Source organism: Callospermophilus lateralis, chromosome 3, assembly GCF_048772815.1.
Source record: "Callospermophilus lateralis isolate mCalLat2 chromosome 3, mCalLat2.hap1, whole genome shotgun sequence".
Lineage (NCBI taxonomy): Eukaryota > Metazoa > Chordata > Mammalia > Rodentia > Sciuridae > Callospermophilus > Callospermophilus lateralis.
The window spans coordinates 28,882,216-28,907,667 of NC_135307.1; the positions used below are offsets into that span (position 1 = coordinate 28,882,216).

At 41.3% G+C, this 25,452-nt stretch overlaps 1 protein-coding gene across 1 annotated transcript; it reads right to left on the minus strand.

Annotated features, from left to right (window-relative positions):
* Positions 1–1,692: 1,692 nt before the first annotated feature.
* Dlst (dihydrolipoamide S-succinyltransferase) lies at positions 1,693–23,286 on the minus strand. Its single transcript, XM_076849852.2, has 15 exons — positions 23,174–23,286; positions 22,595–22,628; positions 19,515–19,563; positions 16,196–16,251; positions 16,012–16,086; positions 15,572–15,627; positions 14,938–15,049; positions 12,398–12,550; positions 11,958–12,034; positions 10,817–10,914; positions 6,973–7,103; positions 5,160–5,233; positions 4,867–4,950; positions 4,344–4,511; positions 1,693–3,250 (listed from the first exon to the last, which is right to left on the minus strand). Exons 1-15 carry the CDS (start codon positions 23,234–23,236, stop codon positions 3,116–3,118), a joined length of 1,365 nt encoding a protein of 454 aa, XP_076705967.2. The 5' UTR covers positions 23,237–23,286; the 3' UTR covers positions 1,693–3,115.
* Between the last annotated feature and the right edge of the window lie 2,166 nt (positions 23,287–25,452).

Sequence of the window (25,452 nt, forward strand, 5' to 3'; positions counted from 1 at the left end):
AAGAACTGGGTAAGTGGGCACCTCAAAAGAGCCCAGGTATGAAGGTCCTTCTCACACACTTCCACTAAACCTATGCCCTCAGCTCCTTCCTGTCAGTGTCTCCACTACCACCAGGTGGCGTCTCTGAAGGACCAACTCTCTCTCAGGCCAGACTTGGTGTCCTGGGGAGGTCCAAGGCTCCCCAGCTTCTCAGGAGGACTCTGGGGAAGAGGATGGGGAAAAGCAAAGCCTGTGTATGATTATCTATGGCTCATGCCCAGGCATTTGCCCATCCCCTAATAAAGCCTGCTCTTCCTACTGTGTCCTTGCATCATTAATGTAGTCAAAATACCTGCTTAGAAGGGGCAGACTGCAAAGCTCAAGAATGAGTTTGGGTCCTGCTAGGAGAAGCTGCCTCTGGTCTCAGTAGAAGTGGAAGTGGCAGTATAAGGGGCACTGGGCTCAGTGGGAAATAAGAGAGGAAGAGAAGCCTTGAAAGAGGGTCATGGTACCTGGCAGGTGAGGGGGACTAGTTTAATCTTCAGTGACCCCTCAGGAGATGGTAGCTCCTGAGAAAATTGAGACTCCAAGAAAATTGACTCTATAGCAGCAGGACCTCAGAGTTACTTTCCTTCTGCCGCACTCCCCAGTCAGGCCAAACTACTTCCATCCACTGCTTCCTAAAGTGCAGGTCACTTCTGAAGAGTCCCTTCCTGCCAGCACACACTACACACTTGGCACTGTTAGGCCCTCAGTTTAGAATACTGTGATCCCAGTACTAATAAGGCTTAAGATTGATCTTTCCAAAAAAATGTGTTTTGGTTTACTAGAAAATTAATAAAGCTTCTGGCACCAAGCCCTGGACTTGACACATAATTCTAGCTCTCCCTTTCACTGAACCATTTTTACCCACCAGCTCTAGTCCTGCCCTCTAGGACCTACTTCCTTCCTGCAACAGACCTCCACAGACTGCTGGCCTCACTATAGGCAGGATCAACAGACAAGGACTTTGTGTGGAAAAATAAAGCTGTTTAAGCATGGACTCAATGATGCCAGTCACCAGTCTAGCATAGTTATCAGCTCTTTTCACTGACCCTCAAGGACCCTGCTCTGCGGAAACTTCCCCTCATTTGCTCATACTGACCTCATGCATCTTGGTACATGTGACAAGTCCAAGTAAAACTGTAAGAGATACTGCCACAACCCATCCCAGAAATAATACAGCCCCCCAAAGTGCAGCTGTCCCCTGGTACTGTGAAGGGGGATCACAAAGGTGAAAACTGTAATTTCTTGTCAAGAGTCCAGCTAGCCATGGGGCTGGGGTTGTAGCTCAGCGGCAGAGTGCTTGCCTGGCATGTATGAAGCACTGGGTTCCATACTCAGCGCCACTTAAAAATAAGTTTAAAAAAAAAAAAAAAGTACTGTATATATTTACAACTAAAAAAAAATTTTTTTTAATTAAAAAAAAAAATAAGAGTCCAGCTAGCCAGGCTTATAAGGTTCCCTAGAAGCAAGCTGGGGCACTAAGAGACTAGTGTGCTTCCCTGGCTGGCGGACTTCCACCTTCTGTCATATTAGTACAGTTTAACTTAAGTCAGAAGCATGGGACATCATGAGACCAGTGCTAATGACAACCATTAATTAGTACAACTGTCAGTGCTGAAGACTTACAATACCTCAGTAACCAAAAGGAGCACAGATGCAGGAACCCTGTTTGAGAACATGTGTCCTTTAATTTTCATTCAAAATCAGTTTCTTTAAATACTTTAGTTACAAGTTCTGAATGGTAAAGACAGAGTAGCAGATGTTGCAGGCACTCAGTACCGGCCCCCCCACCCCCACCCCCACCCCCGGCCTTGCTTCTTGGCTCAAGATAAAAAAGGGCACTCTGCACTAACTAATGGCCCCGGTGTCAAGTGCCAGCAGTCTCAGGCATGGATGCAGCTGGATACAAAACCATATAGCACAGTAGCTTTCACAAGATACTTGCATTTAACCATGCTCCAAAGGAATTCCAATGATTGTGCCCAGACTCAAAGGGCAGTACCTTAGAGATGATACCAGTCACTTCATCACTATGTACTAATACCTGGAGGCTGGGTCCCACCACAGTCCATCCTCCCCTAGATCTGTGTCCTACAGGGCAAGAGCCAAGGCCTGGCTCCCTATGGGCCACAACATGGGAAGGAAGAGGACAGCCTCCTCAGTCCAACTTGAATCTGAATCTAAAAGCTCGAGTCAATGTGAACAAGTCAGAGGATACCTCCTCTCCCCAGGTTCTAGTCTTCACTGTGACCAGGCTCTGTCCCACTGCCATGATGCGCTAGAATCTGCTCTAAATGAGGACAATGTGCTAGATGGTTCCTAGCATCCTGGAAAGGGTTGGCACAACCACAACTGTATGATTATGCCAAAGTGGGTCTTCCTGGCATGAATCTATGACTGTGAGTGTGAGGGCAGGCCTGAGTTCTGCTCTCACTGACATTTACAACATGTTGCCTCAGGGGGGTACTCTGCCCTCTCCCCCCACATCCAGATCCCCTGGCCTGTGTTTCCTGGAAGAGGTAGAAGAGGCATCTTGAAGTCACTGACATCTGAGAATGACGGTGCCATTTAAGAAGCAAAACAGCACCTCTTCGCCTGTGTTCAATACCTCCACACAGATGGCATCAAGTGAGAATGTGCACAGCTGGGACAGAGGCTGCTCTGAGCCTGGGAGGCAGAGCACCCCCCTAGGCATCTCTGGAGAACAGAAAAATTTAATCACATGGTCCCAGTGGTTTCCCTATAGTATACTGGCAATGGGGAGAAGCAAAAATCATCTGTGCAGAGGCTAAATGGAAGAAAGGCAGGAATATTAATGAGCATCCATTAAGGCTCTCTCACTCTCTCTCTTTCTCTTAAGCCTAAGGAAATAAGATATTCAAAGGCCAGAGAAAGATTCAGAGGGAGAGAGCCTGGCAATAACACCAAGAGAAGACCTGCAATTGCTGGTTACATAGTACCCTGGCTTCCTTGCTTGAGGCCAACAGCAAATACCTGCCTGTCACAGGCTAACCTGGGACCCATGAGGGGACAAGGAGAAGACTGGTTTTAAGTTCCTGCATGGTCGATTTGTAGGGTATGGGGCTTTCTCTTAAAGGTCCAGGAGGAGAACTCTGGGATCCTCTACTGCTGCCTTGATTTTGCGGAGAAAAGTCACAGCCTCTCTGCCATCAATCAGCCGATGGTCATAGGTCAGGGCCACAAACATCATTGGCCGCACCTCCACCTGTAGAGGGGAAAGGTCAACAGGTCTGTCACCAATAGGTCAGAGAAAGCTCTGCAGAGGGAGGGAGATGGGAAAGTGCTGCCCTCAGGCAAGCTCTTAGTTCCAGAGGCTTTCCTATTAATGTGGCCACTGCATACTTATCATATTTTCAAAGGCCAATCTTTACTTTTAGTGCAAAGCTCCTCTACTTAGAAACAAAGAATAAACAAAGAGAAAATAGTCTCACAACTGCCCTTAAAATAAAACAACACAACATAATCTGCCTTGTCCACCCTCCAACTCATCTGCTGTCTACAGAAAGCCTTCCTCCTCTGTTTGGGCTGCCTGAAGCATTGCAATTACACATCCCTCACCCCACCCCTCCCCTCCGAAGTTCTAGGGATTGAACCCAGGGCTTCAAACCTGCTAGGCAAGTGCTTTACCACTGACCCACAGCCCCAGCCCATAGTTACAATTTAAAAGAAAAAATATTTAACCTGGAGTGCACAAATTCTCTTGACACTATGCAAAGTTGGGTGACCACTTTCCAGGCAGAAGATCCATGGCTTTTCAATTCACAAAGGAAGTAATCCCAAAAGATTGGGATTGATCCCAAAAGATTCTAAACCCAGGAGTCTGAGGAAAATTTTTTTCCTATCAATATATCTTTTAAGGGCTAGCTGAAGCCCCTTCATCATCTAAGGCCTTAGAAAATTTCCAAGCCTTATCAGACAACTTCAAAGCTCCTAAATTCTTGTGCATTCTTGTCTTCCGTTTCCCAGGGACAAGGTCCATGACTGCAACTCTATCTCCCACTCTCTATAGCACCTAAACAATGAAACATTTTAATTGGTCCTAGAGGAAGGGCAAGTCTCCTCAATGGTTCTCAAATATGCTGAGATGGAATTAAGAATCTGCATTTCTAACAAGTTCCCAGATGATGCTGATCCACAGACCACAATTTGATAGTGAGTGCCTTAGCTGTTAATTATATACTAAGAAATGAAACTTAGGCCTAAAATTATAGTGAATGCTCTATAATAAGCCTTTAATTGGACTGCACTCTCATCATCACCCAGCTATTAGGTAGGACCTTATAAGCAATAGTTCCTACCTTGCCTCCCACAGCCACTGGCCTGTCAAAGATGGCGTGCATGCCCAGGATGGCAGACTGAGGGGGATTGATAATGGGCGTTCCAAAGAGCGAGCCAAAAACGCCTCCATTACTAATGGTGAAAGTACCACCATCCATATCTTCAATGGCAAGTTCATTCTTTCGGGCCTAAAAACAGAGAGAGTTCACAATTGAAACATTAAACAAATGCAGGTTCCTTCACCTAAAGAAAGTAAGTCCATATCTGAGGTAAGCTCATATCTGAGGTCGGTACTACATGTTCCACCTTCAGCATGACAATTGCTTAGCTGAGGTGACTATGTCAGTGCTCCAGAGAAAAGGCATGATTGCATAGAATTGACCTTTTCTTCCCCCACTAGGTCTCACTTCATGAGATTTCAGTCAACTAAGCATGCTATGCTTAATCTTCTAGGGCACTACTTTCTTCAGTGGCTATGTATTTCTTAGCTGGCTCTTCCCTCACCTGCCCAGCAGCTCTCATGCACACTTCTTTCTACCTTACCTTCTCTCCCAGTTCACTAATGGTTCGTTCTATATCTGCATAATTCATAGTTTCCACATTCCTGATGACAGGAACCACCAGGCCCTGAAAAGAATGAAAAAACATTTTCAGTTGCAAATTAACAGTACCCTTTCTAGTTACAAGTCCCCTACCCAGGATACTTTTATTACTCACCATGATTAAAAGTCTAAGACATTTAAGTCCGACATTAAAAGAACATGGTATGGTTTAAAAAAAAACAAAAGGTTTCTTTTACTAATTACCTCCATTCCCCACCTCCTGCCCCAACATACCCGTGGCGTGGCCACCGCAACACTGATGTCAATATAATCCCTATACACCACCTCTTTGGTTGCATCATCAATCACTATGAGAGACAGAGAAAAAAAAAAGGTTACATATAACTCCCCAGGCCAAGGCTAATAAGCTAATATTTCTATTAACAGAATAAAAATCTGCAGTTCTTGATACAGTGTGGGCTGACCAATCAGCATAAAAATAATTACATTACAAATGGCAACTGGCACACTACTTACTCTTATCCCAAGCAATGATAATATTTCCCAAGTTCCCTAAATGAGCATACATTCTGTGGCAGCCCTCAGAAGTGCTCAATACACAGGCTCACATGGGATTAGAGAGCATCAAGTTCTTGTTACTACCCCTCTTAAGCCCTCCCTTAGCACGGGATGGCTAGTGTTAACAAAAAAAGGCCACTCAGCAAAGAAGAAGGGGCATAGGCACGCTGCCCATTCTGCTTTCAACAAGGGGAAGAAGGAAGCTTCTCTTTAGGAAATGGAGGGGGGAACTAGTGGTCTGGCTTTTAAATATGCCAACTTGAGATAGCAAACCAGCAGCTGAGAATTTACATCTAGCACTCATAAGAAAACAAAGACTTGGGAACCTTCTCCACAGATAATAAGTCTATGCTGTACTTTATATAAGGTACTGAAGAAAAGCATGTAAAGTAAAAAAAAGTCAGAGAACTTTTTAAAAAAATAGTTTTTAGTTGTACATGGACATAATACCTTTATTTTATTTATTTTTATGTGGTGCTGAGGATAGAACCCAGTGCCTCACACATGCTAGACCAGCATACCACAACTGAGCTACAGCTACAGCCCAGCCAAAAGAACTCTGAAAGATGCCTATGAGCATGGGAAGACATAAAAGAGGGGTGGGGGGCGGCAGGGAAAGGGAGAATGCCAGTCAGGAAAGCATAAGAATGGAAGAAACAAAATGAGGAACACATTGGGGACAAAGTCCACCCTCCTATCTACCTAGAACACAGCACTCTATGGAAGTGACTAGGCTCCAATTTCTAGATCTTTTGCTGAGGATTGCAAAAATATCACTGCTTGCTCTCCAGTCTTCCAGGGGATAGAGAAATGTTTTAATAGGAAGAAGAGAACTGCTTGTTAGGTCAACACTTCAATGACGTGGGTGAATAAAAAGTTGAAAGAAAACAAGTACCAAGTCCATGAAAGTGAGCTTCCCAGTGAGGCCCATCAACCTGAGATCAGAGGTCAACCTGGAGGACTATGTCAAGTGTGGAGGCCAGGCTCCAAGAAAACAGGGCCCACGGGGATTAGGGGTACGCAGCCAGAACATGAGCTCCTATCCTGACAGGAGGCACCAAAGAGAGCTGGGCTGCCCCACAACCGCCTGCTACCAGAGCAAATGCCAAGCTATGCATCAGGAAGAGAAACTGTTCTGCCCACTTTGCGGAGAGAAATAATCATGATGGCCTTTTAGAAAAGTACATTAAAAAAAAAATCTTAGCCAGACACGTGGCACATGCCTATAATTCCAGCAGCTCAGGAGGCTGAGGCAGGAGGATCGTGAGTTCAAAGTCAACCTCAGCAACAGCGAGGTACTATGCAACTCAGTGAGATCCTGTCTCTAAATAAATAGGGCTGGGGATGTGGCTCAGTGGTCAAATGCCCCTGAATTCAATCCCCAGTACTTAAAAAAAAGAAGAAAAGAAATCTCTGAGGAAGATGGTCAAGTTATGAAATAAAAGCCTTGGTCTACTAAATGTGGGAGCAGGTCGGTGTATACACCTACCTTCTAAGACCTTTGCAATACTGGCCACCAGAAACTCACCTGCATTTACAACAGGCTGCTCCTGCAAGGCAAAGGCTGAGGCCTTCACAAATGCTGACATGAAGCCTAGTTTGAGATTATGTTTCTTCAAGAAAGCATCTTTATGCCGAGCTCTCATATCCTGGATGTTACTGTAAAAACATATTACAAAAGAAAACACAAATGAAGCCTTGATTTTGACATTCAAACATGTTTCCACCCAAGTACACAAATAGGCAAGCCTTTCCCTTACTCTGGACCACCTATGTTTAAGTTGTTTTTGTTTTTGTTTTTTAAATTTTTTTTCTTAATGTACTGTTAAGGATCAAACTCAGCACCTCGAAGATGCTAGGCTAGCACTCGCCAACAGAGCCACAACCCCAGTCCGCCATGTTTAAGTTTTGAAATAGTTTACTAGAAGTCAACACCTTGTTCTTTCATAAAAACTGGATAGAAAGGAATCCAGGCAATGTGTCTTTAAGGTGGGTTGAGTCTTTACAGGGCTTCTTTATGTCCTAGAAGTCACAGATTTCAGTAACAGAGAATATGAATGAGACATAACATAGCACAACATCCTTGCCCTGAATGAGAAAAGTATTTCTAACTAAAATAGTGAGATATCCACCTTGGGTGTGTGTGTGTGTGTGTGTGTGTGTGTGTGAGCAGGGGGATGTTTTAAAGTATAAGCAAAGTCTATAAAACAGAAATATTCTTTTCATTTATCAAAATTATTTTCAACAACCACCAAACAGATTTTAGCTTCTTTGGGACATTCTCTTATCTGATTATCAGAGAAAAATAAAAACAAGCCAGGAGCAGTGGTACATGTCTATAATCCCAGCAACTTGGGAAGCTGAGGCAGCAGGATCTCAAGTTCAGGGAAAGCCCATGCAGCTTAGTAAGACCATCTCAAAATAAAAAATAAAAAGGGCTAGGGATATAGATCAGTGGTAAAGGGCCCTGGGTTCAATCCCTAGTACCACAAAAATCAAAATGACAAAACCACCCACGGGCTTTTGGTTTTTATGTGAACAAAAGCAGTCATGATTATCAAGGAAGGGTAAACCCAGTGCTCTTTCAGGCTCCTGGGAAGTCCTTCATATTCTCAGAGTTAGCAATTCCTTCCACTTATTCCTTGGAACAGGTACTAACATGCAGCATATGTGAGAGTCAGAGCTGGATACAAAGAAAAGACAAACTGCTTGTCCTTAAGATTAGTTTAATGAATGTGTTTTCCTTGATATTTAGAAAAGTGGCCCTATGTAGAGTGAGACCTGCTACCTTCAGTTTCAGCAGCAGGACCTTGCTTCTGAGAGACCTCTGCAACATGATCAGCCTTTGGTCTGACAGGGCCAGTTTTTTTCACATACATGGTGCAGAGTGAGAAATGGCTTTACCATCATTTTGCCTCAAAAACTTCTGTATTTATCGGAATAGCTATTCACAATGGAAATTGAATTTAACTTCATCTCAGGTCCAAATGCTTGGCTCTCCCTTTCCCCCTATAATGGCCTAATTTGACATTACCATGAAAGCTAAGATGTGAAACAACTTTAAAATACCCCCTTCAGACCTTTTGTTTTTGTAAAAGGAAATTTTTTTAGGCGGCCTGATTGGGTTTAAAATGTTTGTTTTCCTGAGTCTAACCTTATTTAGTGCTAGGATTACCACCCTAAAGACATTATTGGATCCCAAGACACAAGGGCTGCAGAAGAGGGTAAGAGTAGTGATAAAAATCTCTGCTCTCAAACCTGCAGGAATGCCATTGTCTGGTCATTAAGTAGTTTCTATTTCAGAACTCTGTCCTTGGAGGCAGAACTGGGACAACAGGGAAAAGGAGGAGTCTCAGAAAGGCCCCTTATGGGTTAGCTGATGGGCACAATATCCAAAGGGCACTCAATCTAAACAAGATTACTGGCTGCAGTGAGACCCCAAGCCATTGTTAAGGGATACCTCAATTAGCCACTGAAAGGAGATCCAACTCTTATATTTACTTTCCAATTGAGGCTGTTGGAACAACTGCATCTTTCAAGACCACAATATTTACATGTTTTGTCTTAAGAAAGTGGATAGAATTTCAAAGTTTCATTCAATTTGTGTACAATTTGGACCTAATGCACTGAAACATAAGCTACAACCTTTGTGATTCATTAGGCAAGGTCCTTCCCTACACACTATGAACAAGAAATCTTTGACTAGAATGGCATCCAGTCTCTTTAGGAAGCTTCCCAATAGAATGGAGATTTCTAGTACAATTAGCCACAGAGCCTTATCTGGTTAACAAAGCCCTAACACTGTCAATAAACCACTCCCTCCTATTTTTCAGAACTCATCCAAAGGAAAACAAATTTCCCTAATGAAAAAGCAGATGAGCAAACTTAACACTCAGGACAAAAGGAGGCAAGGAGATCCCCTGAAGACCTGCTAATACACCTCCTAATTTAATATAAATTTCTTTCTTGGCCTTCAAAACCAACCTTCTTTACCACTCTTTCCCATACATATTCCTCATGGTAGAAATGATCTAACTATTTCTTGTAATTTCATGACTATTGTCATGATACATACCTTTCATTAACACTGTCTGGAACGACAATGCTGCTTGTCAAAATATTAGTCATTCCTGAAGGCCTGTTAAAACTTCCCCAGGAAACCTGCCCTGATCCTACCTTTGCAACCTCTACTCCCAACTTCTAAAACAAATGAGTTTACTCCTTTCTCTATTCATCCTTATTTTTATCCTTCTGACACTTCTTTCTAGATTTTACTTTGTGTTTATCCAAACCAAACAATAAGCTACAGGGAGTCAGGCTTCTTTTTCACTCATTTTTATATTATACCCCCTAAATTCCATACTTTAGTTCCTTGTTTATAGTAGACACTGAAAATGTTTGTTAAATTTAACTGCTTTCTCTTCCCTACTGTGCTGACACTTGTATGCATTATTATTGTTATTATTATTATTTTGTGGTACTGGGAATTGAACCCAGGGGTCCTCTACCAACGAGCTACATCCTAACCCTTTTTATTTTTTGAGACAGGGTCTTGTCAAGACAGGGTCTCTACTGAGGCTGGCCTCAAAATACAATCCTGTCTCAGCCTCCTAAGTAGCTGGGATTACAGGCATGCTTCACTATGCCACCCATCCTTTTAATTTTTTCACACAGGGTCTCATTAAGTTGCCCAGTCTATAATCCCAAGTAGCTAGGATTACAAATATGTACCACATGCCTGGCTGTACACATCAAAATCTTGAAGAAAACAGGTGGGTCAAGAATTAACTCACTATAGAAATGGGTAGAATGAATTAGTTCCTTTTACTCTTCTGAGGTTTTTATTTTAAAACAAACTGCTTTCCATTTCACTCTCAAAGATGGGAAAGCAAGAGAGATGACAAGCCTCTGCCTTTTGGCTGGTCTGATTCTAAACTGCTCAAGAATATGTACAAGAAGTAGTCATTTTGGGAAAGAAGCAAGGTGTGTTGCCCCTGCTCTGGCATGATGATGAAGGCTCTCCATCCAAAGGATAGTCCCGGGAACAAGCCCTGTTTGCCTGGTTGCTCATCTCTGGCAATTTAACCCTAGTCATCAGAATTTAAGACTATTAATAGCCTCATTTACCAGAATTCACAAGATTCAGGTATAAAAGTTTAAAAGGCTAAGTTTTTTAAGTCATAGAGGAAACAAACATAATATTAGGAAAGTCATTTAGAGGATAAAACTGGTAAATTTCCCTGTGTAAGTCAACTACAAGCAAAGCAAAGAAGTACCTCTCGCCCATCAAGTTAGTTTTGGGAACAGCACTAGATAGTCTCTCACTGGGGCAAGATCAAGGCATGGGGAGGTAGAGGGTCTAGACATCCCACCTCATGTCAATCTCATTGAAAGTAGTCAGCATTGCACACGTATTCTGGGCCTCCTTCAGACGCTGAGCAATGCGCTGCCGCATCCTGTTCATTTTTTCCTGAAAGCAAAAGTGAATAAGAATTGACAATCTGATCTCTCTGGATCAAGTATTCCCCAGTAGGCAGAGCGAGAACTCAAGAACTTGCCAAGAGTAGATGACAAGGACTACCGTATTTAAATATAACCAGGGGAGGAGGGATGTGCTGGGGAATGATATAGGCCAGATTATATTGTCATATCGTGTACATGCACAAATAGTAACAATAAATCCTATCATTATGTACAACTATAAGGCACCAATAAAAAAATGTGGAAAGAGGAAAAATAAACAAATAAGTAAGTACATATATATCCAGAGTTCTAGGCTTCCCCTTTCCTGTGGTGATCTCCTTCCTCTGAGCAAAAGCAACAAAACCTGGGCCAAAAGTACTACCTCAGATGTGACTGATGGTTGACCAAGAATGGAGGTCCAGGAAATGGTGTGATTTAAAAACCAAAACCAATTTATGAAAAGGAAGAATGTGGTATAGGTCTAGACAGCCTAAGAATCATTACAGAATGGAGATTTCTGTTGATAGAGGCTTGCATGAGAGTAGCTACTTGTGGAGCGGAAACTCATGAGCAACATACTTTTGAAGCTATAATATTTTTAGGAAGTATTCTCAAGCAGAGGAACCCACACTCTTGACCAAACTTCCTTGAGGTTTATGTCTGCCTGGACAGCTATTGTTACTATGTAGTATATCCCTTAGCTACAGTTAAGTATCCTGGAAGTATAAGAATAGAACTCTCAGTACATCATCTGTGTGAAGTATCTATATCATTATGGAAGGTACTATTCCTTGCAAATATTTTACACCTAAGGCATTTCACTGATAGCATAACAGTGAAAAACCATTGGATAAGTATGCAGAAAACCTCAGGTTCTAGAGTTCTATCATTTAATGGTTATGTGACCACAAATAAGCCATTTCCTATACTCTGTCTTTTCAAGGCCAAAAGAATAAATTGCTAGCCATTCAAAGGTGGGCACCATCATACCCAAACTCCATTAATCAACTAACAGGTAACATGCAAATGCAGTAGTTCTCAGATGCTTACCCGATGTTCTGAACGCACACCTTTGCCAGATCCTGGCTCAGCTAGTGGTGGGGCGGCAGTGGGTTTTATTGCAGACACTGAAAATGAAAAGAAAAGGTACAGCTGATTAAGAGACAGAAATATTTACTGAGCACATGCCAGTGTTTTCATACTGTATTTTCACTTGAAATATTCTGAGGTGTATTAGTATAATTCCCACTCCACATATGAACAATCTGCTCAGAAAAATTAAGTAACTGGCCTAAAGTTACAGTGAACAGAAAGCTGGGATGCAACCTTAAGTCTTCATACATAAAATCTAGAGACCTTTATACAAAGCAGCCAACCTGGCCTTTTCAGAGCCACAGTTGTTCTCATACTATACCTCGTTCATGAGGGGACATGGTATTAAACAAAGTATTCTTCTTTCACAGAATGACACATGGGAGTTAGAGGCTTACCTGGTTTGCTAGAAGGAGGTTGTGAAGGTGAGGGCACTGGTGGCATCTCAGTGGGTATGGGTGCTGCAGGGGGAGGAGGAGCAGCTGATGTTGCAGGCTCTGCTTTTGGGGCTGTGGCAGGAGCTTCAGCTGGCTTGGCCTTAGCAGGAGCAGCTAAAAAACAAGAAAAAAAAATTGCTATTGACACTGTCTGGAATGGCAAGCAACCAAATCACAGAAACCAAGCAGAATTCAATGGCAACAGCCCTATCTCCAATCCATTAACAAATGTCTACTGGGTATTTGCTATATTCAAGACCCTATCAGACATGCACAATGACATAAGGCACTAATCTCTATTCTCCAGAGTCCCTAAATGTCCTATATCAGATAACTGCTTCAATTCAGATAACTGGCTTTCCTGATTTCACAAATATCTACAGATCATGAAATTCTGCATGTACTTCCAAAGCATCTACTCCGAACCCAAGGAAATGAAAACTTCCAAGCAAAAAAAAACCTAGGCAATTTAAAACATTAAAACACACACATAGGGCTGGGGATGTGGCTCAAGCGGTAATGTGCTCGCCTAGCATGCACGGGGCGCTGGGTTCGATCCTCAGCACCACGTAAAAATAAAATAAAGATGCTGTATCCACCGAAAACTGAAAAATAAATATTAAAAAATTCTCTCTCTCTCTTTAAAAAACACACACACACACACACATAGACATATTTCTAATTATAATAGTATGGATACTCATCTTCTATTTCAACTTCACATGTAGAAGACTATTCTTAACCAAAAAAATAAATAAATAAATGTTTAATCAAGGACTCATTTAAGCTTAAGAGTATTTCTTCCAGGATGACTATCAAAAATCAATGAGGTGGTAAAATAATAAATCTACAACTTTAAATTAGATGTTTATTTCAATTTTTACCCATCTGGATATTATATCCAGTTTTATATTTAAATTACAACTTTCTTTTGATAGTAAAAAAATGAATGATTAGAAGATGAACTTCAAATTCATTGAATCTTGGAATCTGGAAGATTCATTCTTGCTTCCTAGCCTATACTTGAGAATTTCTCCCCAGTGTGAGCGTCTGGTCTTCTCTCTGCTTGACTATTTTAACAATTAAAAAGAAACAGACCTTAGTAGTTACAGCATTTAAGAGTCAAAAAACTCCAGATATTTTCTAATCTCTAATACTGATCATGAGGTTCAACAGAGATTCTTTTCTTTCTCATTTCTTCCCAAGAGAAATATAACCCTTCTTAGAGATGTTATGAAAGAATAAATGTGAAAAGAAACTACATGAAATGGAAGGGGGGGAAGCCTGTAATCCCAGATATTGGAGAGGCTGAGGCAGGCAGATCAAGGTCAGCCGAAGTAATAAGTGAGACTTTGTCTCAAAATAAAAATTGTTTTAAAAAGGACTGGGGATGTAGCTCAGTGGCAGAGTGCCTGCTAAGCAGGCATGAGGCCCTGGGTTCTATCCCTAGCACCACCAAACAAACAAACAAAAGATGACAACTTTGCTTCATAATAGTCCCATGAAATAATTCTTTGTCCTCTAGCGTACTAGTTCTCAGTCCTAGCTTGTATCAATATCACCTGAGAAGCATTAAAAACATAACCCAGGGCTGGGATTATGGCTCAGTGGTAGAGCACTTGCCTCATATGTGTGAGGCACTGGGTTCAATTCTCAGCACCACATATAAATAAATGAAAAAAATAAAGGTCCATCAAAAAAAAAAAAAAAAACCATAACCCAACTATGGCTGAGGATGTAGCTCAGTGGTAGAGTGCTTGCCTAGCATGGGAAAGGGTTCAATCCCCAGCACAGGAAAAATAAAGAATCTACCTATGATAGATTGTGATTTATCAGATCATCTGATGCATGTGATTCTGATGTCAGGGTTAGAAAGGGGAATCACTATCTTTAGATATCCTCTTCATTTTCTATTATATCTTTAAGAAAAGGTCCAGTATAAAAAAACACCCATGGAGGGCTGGGGATACAGCTCAGTTGGTAGAGTGCTTGCCTCGCATGCACAAGGCCCTGGGTTCAATCCTTAGCACCACCAAAATAAATAAATAAATAAATAAATAAATAAATAAAAATAAACAAACATTCATGGAAAGAACAGAGAACTATGAGGTTTATTTATTCTTTTTAAAAAAAATTATCTACCCCCCCTTTTAAACTACCCTTTTCTTTTATTTCTTTTTAGTTGTAGATGGACATACCACCTTTATTTTGTTTATTTACTTTTATGTGGTGCTGAGGATCTGAACCCAGTGCATCATACATGCTAGGCAAGTGCTCTACCGCTGAGCTACAACCCCAGCCCTAAACTACCCTTTTCTTTTAAACCTAACATTTAAAATTCCCTCTATATAAATAAAAATATTGTTCTTTCTTTTCCCTCAACTAAGGGCAACTGGGATGCAAGAGTCTTTGAGGTTTCGGGGAATTATTAGTATAGTATGCTCAGCCCCAATCCCAAGGGGGAACACTGGAGACCTTGACCACCAGGAGAACTTCTTTACCACCAGTTTTCCTGAGTGTGAAAAGAGGAGTGCCTCCTTCAACTTTTCCCCCATCAGGTACCAAAAGAGCTTCAATTACGCCATTTGCTGGTGATGGAACCTGCACAGATGTCTGGAAAAAGAAGAAAGATGGAGAAAGGGCTGACATTTTTACACACTATTAGCCAATTAATTACACAGAATCTCCAATATGAGTTACAAGAGTTGCAACATGGTTAAACAAGGCCCTGCAAAACACCTGAAGTCACACTTTCAGAGTGAGAGCAAAGACAAGTCATTGCTACAGAGAAGATTCACCAGTTCTTGGAAACATTAAAGTAAAATTCAGTTAATGTGTTTCCAAGAGACATGTGGACAAACAAGTAGAAACAGCTCATGTACCACAAAGGAAAAAAAGAAAAAGCTACCAGGTTAAAAGTTAGAAAGCTACATAGTTCATACCTACAGAACAATCTAAAATTAAAACTTTAATAAACTGCTTCTTTTTAATGAGTTACTCAAATACGTTTACAACTAAGGTTAGAGGTAGTTAAAAATTATCTTTAAAAAACACTGCTGCTTTAAATCCTGCTTCTTAGAGTGAGAAACCAAGGGTTGATCATGAAAATTTGTCACTAATAAAAGACAAACCCACCTTGTCAGTTTCAATCTCACAAACCACTTCATCTTCTGCAACTGTGTCTCCAACAGCTGAAAACACAAGCAAAAGCTATTTATTAGAGGGGGACCTCCAGAAGCCACAAAACCCCTTTCGGCAAATGTGTTATAAGACTCCTCTCCTATAAGGACAAGGGAAATAGGTATATATGTGGGAAAGGTTCCACTGACTAACATAGGGGAAGTGGAAACTTTATTAAAACTTAAGAAGTTGATGCTTAGCATAGTGGCACATGCCTGTAATCCCTATGATTCAGGAGACTGAAGTACAATTGCCAGTTTGAGGCCAGCCTCAGCAACTTAGCAAAGCCCTAAATGACTGGGAAAGTCCATAAAAAGGGCTGGGGGAACGTGGCTCAGTGGTAAAATGCCCCTGGGTTCAACCAGGATTCAACTTGAGAGGAAACTAAATCCTACCTTTCTCCCACCTGACATCTCCCTCTGTGACAGATTCTGCAAAAGCTGGTGTGTTGACTGTAATCACATCATCCTCTAGGAAAAAAGCAAAAAGGAAAATCATAAGTAGTTCATTTTTTTTTCTTTTTAATTAAACTCAGTTTGTTCTTTCCATTAAAACTCCATTCACAGGGCAGGTACTTACTGCACACAGCTGTAGTTCTGAAGAAGCGAACACTGAAGACACTACTGTTGTTAATGCTACAAAAGAAACATAAAAGTTAACTCCTTTAGCAGGCGAACTACTCACATTTAATCTAGTTTAGGTACCATAAGTCACCTTTCCTTTAAATCAGTGATTCTTGATCAGAGTGCCCATCCATGTCATCCAGGGGAACTTTGTCAAAGTACACATGTTTGGGCCAAAACCAGAGAGATTCTGACTCATCAGGTAGAGTCCCAGTGCCTGATGACCTGGCTGTCTTAAAAAGTGCCCTGTGCTGCAATGAAATGTCAGTTCTCAAAAAAGACAAGAGACTTATATTTGGTTCTCTAGAAGAAAAAAATTAACATTTTCGTCCTTCCTTTGCAGACACACGAAAATGACTTAGCTTCCAGATAGGTTTCTTTCTTAACTAACCAAATCCATGTAAGATGCCCTCAGGGATACATGGTGATGTGTCAGATATAATGGTATTTCTGTCCTTGAGATTACAAATTTAGATCAGATAAGGCAGCAAAGTAATATAGTTACTTGCAAGTAAAACAAAGTACTCTGCCAAAAAAAACAAAACAAAACAAAACCCACAAACCCACATATCTTGTATTTTGTTCTCTTTGCTAAGAGGCAGTGTACAGATCCATCCTGGACTCCTTCCAAAGAACCTCACTCAAAGACAAAGGTATTTTCTCATATAGCATTTACATTAAATAGAATAAACTTGAGAACAATATCATCTTTTATGCACAAAACCAAGAATAGTTACCTCTGGGGACAGGGAGATGTAGCTACATAGGGTAACTTTATACAGTTTGAAAAAATGATTTGGACTGATAGGAATTTTCATCTTTTACATTTCAGGACTGTCTGGATATTCTACAATAAACATCTTTATAACAGAAAAGCAAAACAGATTTAAAATTGTCTTTTAAGATGTTTATATGCCACAATAACTTTTTAAGGTCTATCTAAAAATCAAAGAGAAAAATAAAGTTATTTTTTAAAATACAGAATACAAAATGTATGTGTAAAGTTTGCAACCATGTGAAAACACATGCCCATAGATAAGAACTAACAGGTAACATGCAAATGCAACGGAGAGTGCTCTGCCAGATACTACCCAGGAACCTGAAGCAACAGCTGCTACTGAGAAAAGGCATTCAACAGGGCTAGAAGACAAGAATAAAGAAGTCTTCTCACTAATACCCCTTTTTTGCCTTTTGAATTCTGAGCCATGTAATTATTTATTAAATAAAAACATAAAAATTTTTAAAAATTCTTTTAGTGTGTTTGTGGTATTAGGGGTTGAACCATTGAGCTACGTCCCCAGCCTTTTTTATTTTGAGACAGGGTCACGCTAAGTGGGCAAGAAAGGGCTTTAATTCTGTGATCTTCCTGGATCAGCCTCCCAAGTTGCTGGGATTATAGGCATGTACCACCATATGTAGCTTAGAAAATAGTTTCATAATAAAAGATTAAAAAAAAAAAAGAGAGAGAGCTCAGGATGTAGTTCAGTGGTGCTTACTTAGCCTGTGTGAGGTCCTAGGTTTGATTGCCAACACCTCAAAAGACAAAACTAAAACCAAAATAAAACAAAGTGGATAACTCATTCACTCATTCACATAACAAAAAAATGGGTATTAGATTAAGGTGACCCAATTAGGGTTATCCAACCCAAAGATTAGATTTTTTTTTCCATAAATCACTTTCATTTTTTTTTTTAGTTTCTTTTTTTTTTTTAATTTTTATTGTTGGTTGTTCAAAACATTACATAGTTCTTGACATAAATTACTTTCAAATACTTACTTGTTGTATTTATTATGTAGAGATTAATAACTGTCCCATTTTCATTTAAATTACAGGTGATATATTTTGAATGTCTAAATTTTTTGCAGAGGCAGAGGGGTGTTTCGAGAGTTGGGGTGTGCAATATTGGGGACTGAACCCAGTGGCACTATATCACTAAGCCTCATCCATTCTTTTGTTTTCTGAGAGAGGATCTCACTAAGTTACCAAAGCTGGCCTCCTGCCTCAGACTCCCAAATCACTGGGATTATAGGTAGGTACCACAGCACCTGGCATTTAAATAACTTTTAAAATTACAAAAGCATTAGATGTTCACTGCATAAGCCTTACATAGTGGTGCATACCTATAATTCCCACTATTCTGAAGGCTGAGACAGGAGGACTGCAAGGTTGAGGCCATCCTGGGCAACTCAGCAAGATCCTGTCTCAAAATAAAAAGGGCTGGGGATGTAGCTCAGTGGAACAGTGCCCCTGGGTTCAATCCCCAGTACCACAAAAGAAAAAGAAAAATATTCACTGAAGAATATTAGGAATGGCAAAAAGAATGTTTATAATGGAATTGTACCAAACAATAGAAAATGGAATTACTTTGCAAAATGCTTTTTTCTACTTATCATAGTGTAAATGTGTTAACATGCTATAGCGTAATTAATCCCCTACTGTCATTTTGAGGGAAATCTGGGTACACCAGTTTTTCAGTGTAGATTCCTAGAGGTGAAATTGCTAGATCAAAAGGTACATGCAATTAAAAGACTTAAAACTGCCAAATTGCCCTCCAAAAATATCATAGGAATTAATATTTCTTGTTGAGTGCAACATTATCTAAATTGAGAAAAAAAAATCTTAACTGTGATGCACAGTAAGAAAGCTAATCTGCTGACTCTTCACTTTAAAGATTCTCCTTGTAGAGAAAGCAGCTCATAGTCCTTGAACAAGTTGTTAGAGAGCATCCTTTAACTACCACCATGAAAATAATTGGCATACAGAGCAACATTCATAAGAAGTTAATCTGAAATACAGAGGTGGCCCTTCTCCAAATGCAACATTATGCAATAATAATATTCCTCCAATCTAATCAAAGTCCCAGAGCTCAACTAGTCTGTTTTTTCTGTTTCTAAAATGAGTAACTATGCTGCCAAGAGGATGCTCTCAATCTCCACAATACATGTCCCCTCCAGTCCTTCAGCTGTGCTTATATCCAACTAGAATATTTAGGAGCATTCTTCTATACCTATTCCCATAAAAAGTGGGTTCCAAGTTAACTTTAGTTAATAACCAACCACCTGATGACAGGTACACTCTTGGTTCAAACCTGACATGTAGCTGAAGCCCAAGGTACATCATAAATAAAAAAATGATCATCAAAGTTAGATCTAAGGACTCAAGATACCACCTTGATTTCTAGGTCTCAAGGCCAGTGAAGAAATCAGATAGTCAATTTAGAATTGGATTCTGAATACCCCATGGCCACATATCTGTACTCCCCAGTGATACTTACACAATCTTCCTGCTGTCAGGGTAACTTGGTCCCTGACATAAGGAGACCCCTGCAAGAAACAAAACAACTCTTAACCAACAACTCTTATCTTACACAGGATACAAGATGGAAAGGGAAAAGAGATCTGCTCACCCCCTAACCCCAAGACAGAGCAGGACCAACTGCAGTTAATGACATAATCTTTATCACACAAGAGTCCTGCTTCTCAAACTTTTCCACCAAAGTAGCCTTAATGGCAGAGAGCAATGAAGAATAGGTGTTTGGGAAGGGAAAGGGGAGATATCTGATGGCACAGCCCAAAAGAGTTTTACAATCTTATTTGCCTTAAAAGTTTACAAACTTTCATTATTCCTATGTTCTCATAATAAAAGGTCTCTACTTCCCAAGTATTCAAAGACAATTGAAGATTGGGGAAAACAAACAAACAACAACAACAACAACAAAAATGTGATGGCTGATCTAGTGACTTTACATAACCTAACTGGAGACTCAGGGTAGTGGATCTGGGTTTGACTGGATTGGGCTGGAAACCTTACTCACTGAACCCTAGCAGCAAAGACTGAGCTACTTTAGACCCAAGGTCTCCAGATTGTCCTAAGATTGAGCAAATCATTTCCCTACCTTTCAGTTTATTGTCTTCTTGTGCTCTTTCTGAAGCCCTTCACCTTGGTCACTCTCAAAAAGGTGGGAGCCCTTTTCTGCTCACCAACTGTCTTTATCATAAATTTTAATTGCATCTCCCTAACTGATGTTTAATAACTACAGACACCTCCCCTGAATATATTCTGTGTCTTGTGGTCTTTCCTCTCTCAGATCTATTAACAACTTTTCCAAAATCCTAGGCTCAGAAGACACCAAATGAGATAGCTCCTGCTTATGCCTACCTCCTCATAAACATTCCCAAGTTTTAATTCTCAAGTAAGATGCCTCTAGCCTAGCAGCCAGTGACTATGCAGTGCGAACTCTTTTGAGTGCAGCATGTCTTTGAAGTAGAACACAATAGTATATACCAATTATTGGAACCCCAAGTCCAATTCAGAGCTCAGCCTATAGCAGGTTTCATTTGTACAGTGCTTTTGGGTTATAAAAAGTTTTCACATAATGACCTCATTTTTATTTTCAAATTTCCCAGCAATTCTCTGAAGCAAAAGGACCATCTGCCATTATTCCTATTTCATCTACAAGTAGGGTTTCTGCCATTCCTATTTCATCTACAAGTAGTGACTACTCTAAAGTAAATCCCTGGGGCTGGGGATGTAGCTCAAGAGGTAGTGCACTCGCCTGGCATGCGCGGGGTGCTGGGTTTGATCCTCAGCACAACATAAAAAAAAAAAATAAAATAAAATAAAGATGTTATGTCCACCGAAAACTAAAAAAATATATATATATTAAAATATTCTCTCTCTCTTTAAATAAATAAATAAAGTAAATCCCTGAGCCAAGATGCAAACTCCCCAAGTGCAAGGCTCTTTTATTTATTTATTTTTTGGTCCTGTCAATCTAGAAAGTGGAGAAATGTTTTGACATCTTTCAGAATTCCAGTTGAAAAGAAAGTTTATTTATTATCAGGACTGGGAGTACAGCTCATTAGTAGAGTGCTTGTCTAACATGCATGAGGCTCTGGGTTCAATCACCAGTACTGCCAAAAAAAAAAAAAAGGTCTATTATTGAGAGTCCAATGCACACTGTGCTGGATGTCATATGTTCTCCTGACTCTTAGGATAAAGTCCAAGCACTTTACACTGTCATGAACCATCCAGTTCTTTCTCTTTCCAACCATACAGGCTTCCTTTCCATTTTTATAACTGGTCAAATTCCTTCTTGCGTGGAAACCTTTGCAAAAGTAATTCCCTTTGCCTGGAATATCATTTTCCTGACTAATTCCTATGTACTCTTCAAGTCTCAGCTTAAATGTCACCACTTTTAGAAAGTCTTTACCAACAAGCTGGACTACATCATGCTCATCACAGCATGTCCTGATCTTTCCTAGTAACCACATATAAATATGTACTTAAGTGTGCATAAACACGTGTTTGCTCTCTCTATCCAGCTAGCCCATAAGATCTCTGAGGGTAGAGACCATCTGTATCCCATTACCTAGCACAGTGGCTACACACTGGAGTAAGTACTTAATAAATGATCTGTTGAGTTTGTGAGCAAATGAGAACACAGTGGGTTAAGATTTGGACTGAGGAAGGAGTCAGGTGGACCTGGTTTGACCAATAGTTGGCTGAGTGACCTTGCCATGACACTTAACTCCTCTTTTTTGGATTATGCATTTTTAAAAGAGATCCTACATCTCTTGCTACTTGATGATGATTAACTAAAAAGCACAGAAAGCACTCAGGACAACACTTGACACAAAGAACCCTACAATAAGACTGATTCATTTAACATATATCTATACCAGGCATATAAAAATAATAAGCTATGTAAGATACATTATTAATAAGCCCACCTTAAAAAATACAAACCACTATTCGGATAAAATTTAAACTCCTTCCAAGGTCTCCACACCATCTCTATCTCATGACAATGTCTCCCTTAACAAAAGTGGTCCAGCCAAATCACACTTTTCCAGCTCCAAAATACCATCAACCTTTTTCCCTCCTCAGGGACCTTGTAGATGTTATTCCTCCCCTTCTTCTGCTTGTTTCTATACTTGCTCTGTCCCATCCTCCAGATCTCAGCCTTAATGTCACCAATTTAAATAAATCTCTTCAGTCCATTTTCATATTTCCTTCTCAGCACTTACTAAAATTTGTGACTGTTCACTTGTTTAGCAAGTCACACCATGTCCCCCCCACCAGCCTGTAAGCTCCAGAAGGGCACGAGGACAAGAACTGTTAATAGCCACATCCCTAATGAGTGTCTAGCTGCACAGTGCCTGACACACAGTAAAACCTCAATAACAAGGGCTGAATGATTAAATGAGAGTTATTATGATTAAGTAGCATATTGCTTCACTCCTATGAACTGAACAGTCTTTGAAAATTAAGAAGAAACATCACCCAGATTTCCTCACACGCTGCTCTGCCCAGGAGAAGAGCATTTTAGGTGACGGCAAGGGCAGAACTTACCAGGCAGGGAACGTCTCCCTAGAGGGCAGTTCCCCTGTTGAGAAAGAAGACATTATCGACGTCACCCAAGATGAAAAGAGGGAAGAAACAGCTTTTTAGGTGCACACTTCCAATGCTGATGACAGGTGGATCTCACAACTCCAAAGGTAATATAAATGCAACACACTGGGTCTGCTAAACTATCTCAAATTCCCAGTGGAATGGCACCCATTGATTTTAAGAAAGGAGGAGACGGACTCCGGCTCCAGCTTGGGGGGCCGCACCGCGCCTCCTCCCGAACTGAGTCAGTCTAACGTTGGGACGGGCGCGGCTCCCCAAGCCGGGTGAAGGGTGGGGTACAGCAGGAAACGGTCGGCGCCAGCTGCCTCGGGAAGGAAAGGGGCCGCCGGGCTCCAAAGGTCCGGCATGACCGTCCCGAGGACATCGGCCGGGCCCCTAGCCGCCCAGCCCGCGGCCTCCGCGTCCCGGTGCCCTTGGTGTCCGGCCTGGCCACCGAGCTGCGCTCCTGCCCTTCAGGCAGCCCGTCCACCCGCCAGCAGGTTACCCACCTGCCGGAGCTCCGGCCCAGGCAGACCGTACCTTTTGGAAGGCAGCGAGAGAGCGGCTGAACGCCCGGGACACGCAACGGGACCGGGAGAGCATCGCGCCAGCGGAGGAGCCGAGGGCGGGCGGACACCGGATATAGGGCCCGGCAATAACCGGAAGTGGGGCGGACCGCTGCACCCACCAGGCGGGGAGGGGTGTTCGGAGCGAACCATTGGCAGGGGGTGGTATGAGCAGTGCAACCTAGTGCTTCGCGGTTTGGCTTTCGGGAGCCGGTAGCGGGAGGGCGCACTAGGAGCTCGCTGCGCTGCCAGACACCCAGGGCTGGTCCTCCTGAAGGTGTCTACACTACCCAGCCACCTCATCGCCCCCAGGTCAGGCCTTCCCCACAGGCTTGAGTTTGGCGCCTTTCTTTTCTGGGAACCTAGGGCACCAAGCCATTTCGCCTCTGCATCACGGGAAGAGAACGAAAAGGAGGGCGCAGGTTTTGGACTTGGCAGTCAAGCCTGACTGATCTTAAGCTTGTGTGGCTTTCATTGCCCTTTTATGAACCTCACCAACTAATCTTACTTCTGCATCATCGGATCTTTGCCAGTCTGTAGACCAACTCTCCAGGGAAACTAATTGTTCCCCATGTTTCCTGTGTATTTTTGGAATTTGTTGGTTTGTCTTCCTACTCCTAGAATATAAACCCCTAATCTCATGAGATTCACATTGTGTCTTGTTTACTGCTGTATCCCCTGCACCTGAGACAGAGATTGACTAGGTTATGTGAGCTGAATTTCTTCCAGCTGCCTTAAAATGAAAGCTCATGGCATCCCCCCTCCTTCCTTTTTTTTTTTTTTTTTTTTTTTTTTTTTAACTCTGTCAAGTCCTCAGGACGCTGAGTAGTAGCCCATCTTCCTAAAAGAAAAGATGTTTCAAAAACGTCTGGTTGAATGAATAATGAATGAACATATGAATGGGTGAATCAATCAATCGCCTGGTGCTTGTTGGTGTTGGTTCTTTTACTTGAGTTATTTTGCCTAATCCTCAAGACCTTCACAGAGCCTTCTCTGACTCAGACCCTACAAGCACTGCCACTGGAATTCTGGAGTAGTGAGTAGAATCCCTAACTAGAAATAGAAAAAACATCCATGCCAGCTGCTGCCCACAGTCGATTTCAGCATCCTTCATCTGAAATATTTTCAAAGTTTCCTAAACAGTCCTGAGCCTCCACTCTCACTTTCTCTAGCCCATCCTTCACACCTCTATCCAAGATCCTTCTGAAATACAAACCTAATCCTGTAACTCCTCTGCTTAAATTCTTTTAGTTGCTTCTCCCTATCTATAGAATAAAGTCCAAACTCCCCAACTTGTTCAGGCACCTGATAATCTGGCTTCTACTTCCCGTTCTCACTGACCCTGAGCTTTAATCATACCACACTGTTTGTTGTCACCCCAATCTGCTATTTCACTCCTTCTCACCTTTGTGTGGGCTTTTCCCTCCTATTTGCCTAGGGACTTCTAATCATCCTTTAAGTCTCTTTCCAAATCCCTTCCTAATCCTTTTCTGGCAGAGTTGACAGATACTTTCTCTATGCTTCCAAAGTAGTGTGTATCTTTGCCTTGCATTATATGGTAATGTCCTTTTTATTATCTGTCATTTTCCTGAATGTTGTGTTGTACACAACACGGTGCCTGGTACTCTGTGGGTACTCAATAAGTATTTGTGAAATGACTAAATACTTTTGTGCTCACAACACTGCTGGACACAGCTGAAGAGTCTAAGAATAACCAGGAGCTATGGCAGTCTCTTGCTGGGGTTGCTGTTGCTATTTCTTAGATAGCTGCTTAATTATTATTTATTTTTCAGCTGTGATTAAACCCAAGGCCTCACCCATGTTAAGTACATGGTCTACCACTGTGCTACCTTTCCAGTTGCCCCCCACCAATAACTGCTTAATTCTTTCTTGCTTTTTAATGATTAATTTTTAAGGTTCTTCTCTAAAGTTTAGAAGTTCATACCTGGTTACAATGTGGCAAAAATTTCTCCTGGTTTTAGTGATCACCCTAGTTTCATAGTCTTAGACAACTTTCACACAAATATATACAAACACACCTGTGCATAATACTATGCAAAATTTCTTTCAGATAAAAAAAAAAAGGTTGAAATTGATTTCCTTGAGTTCTTCTAAGACCTTCCAAGGTTCTTCTAAGACCTTCCAAGATCCAAGGTGCATCCCATAAGCTAGCACCCTCTTCTGCATTGGGAGCCTCCCAGAGCACAACATTCCCTACTGGGACAGGAGTTCATGAATATGTTATAGTGTGGT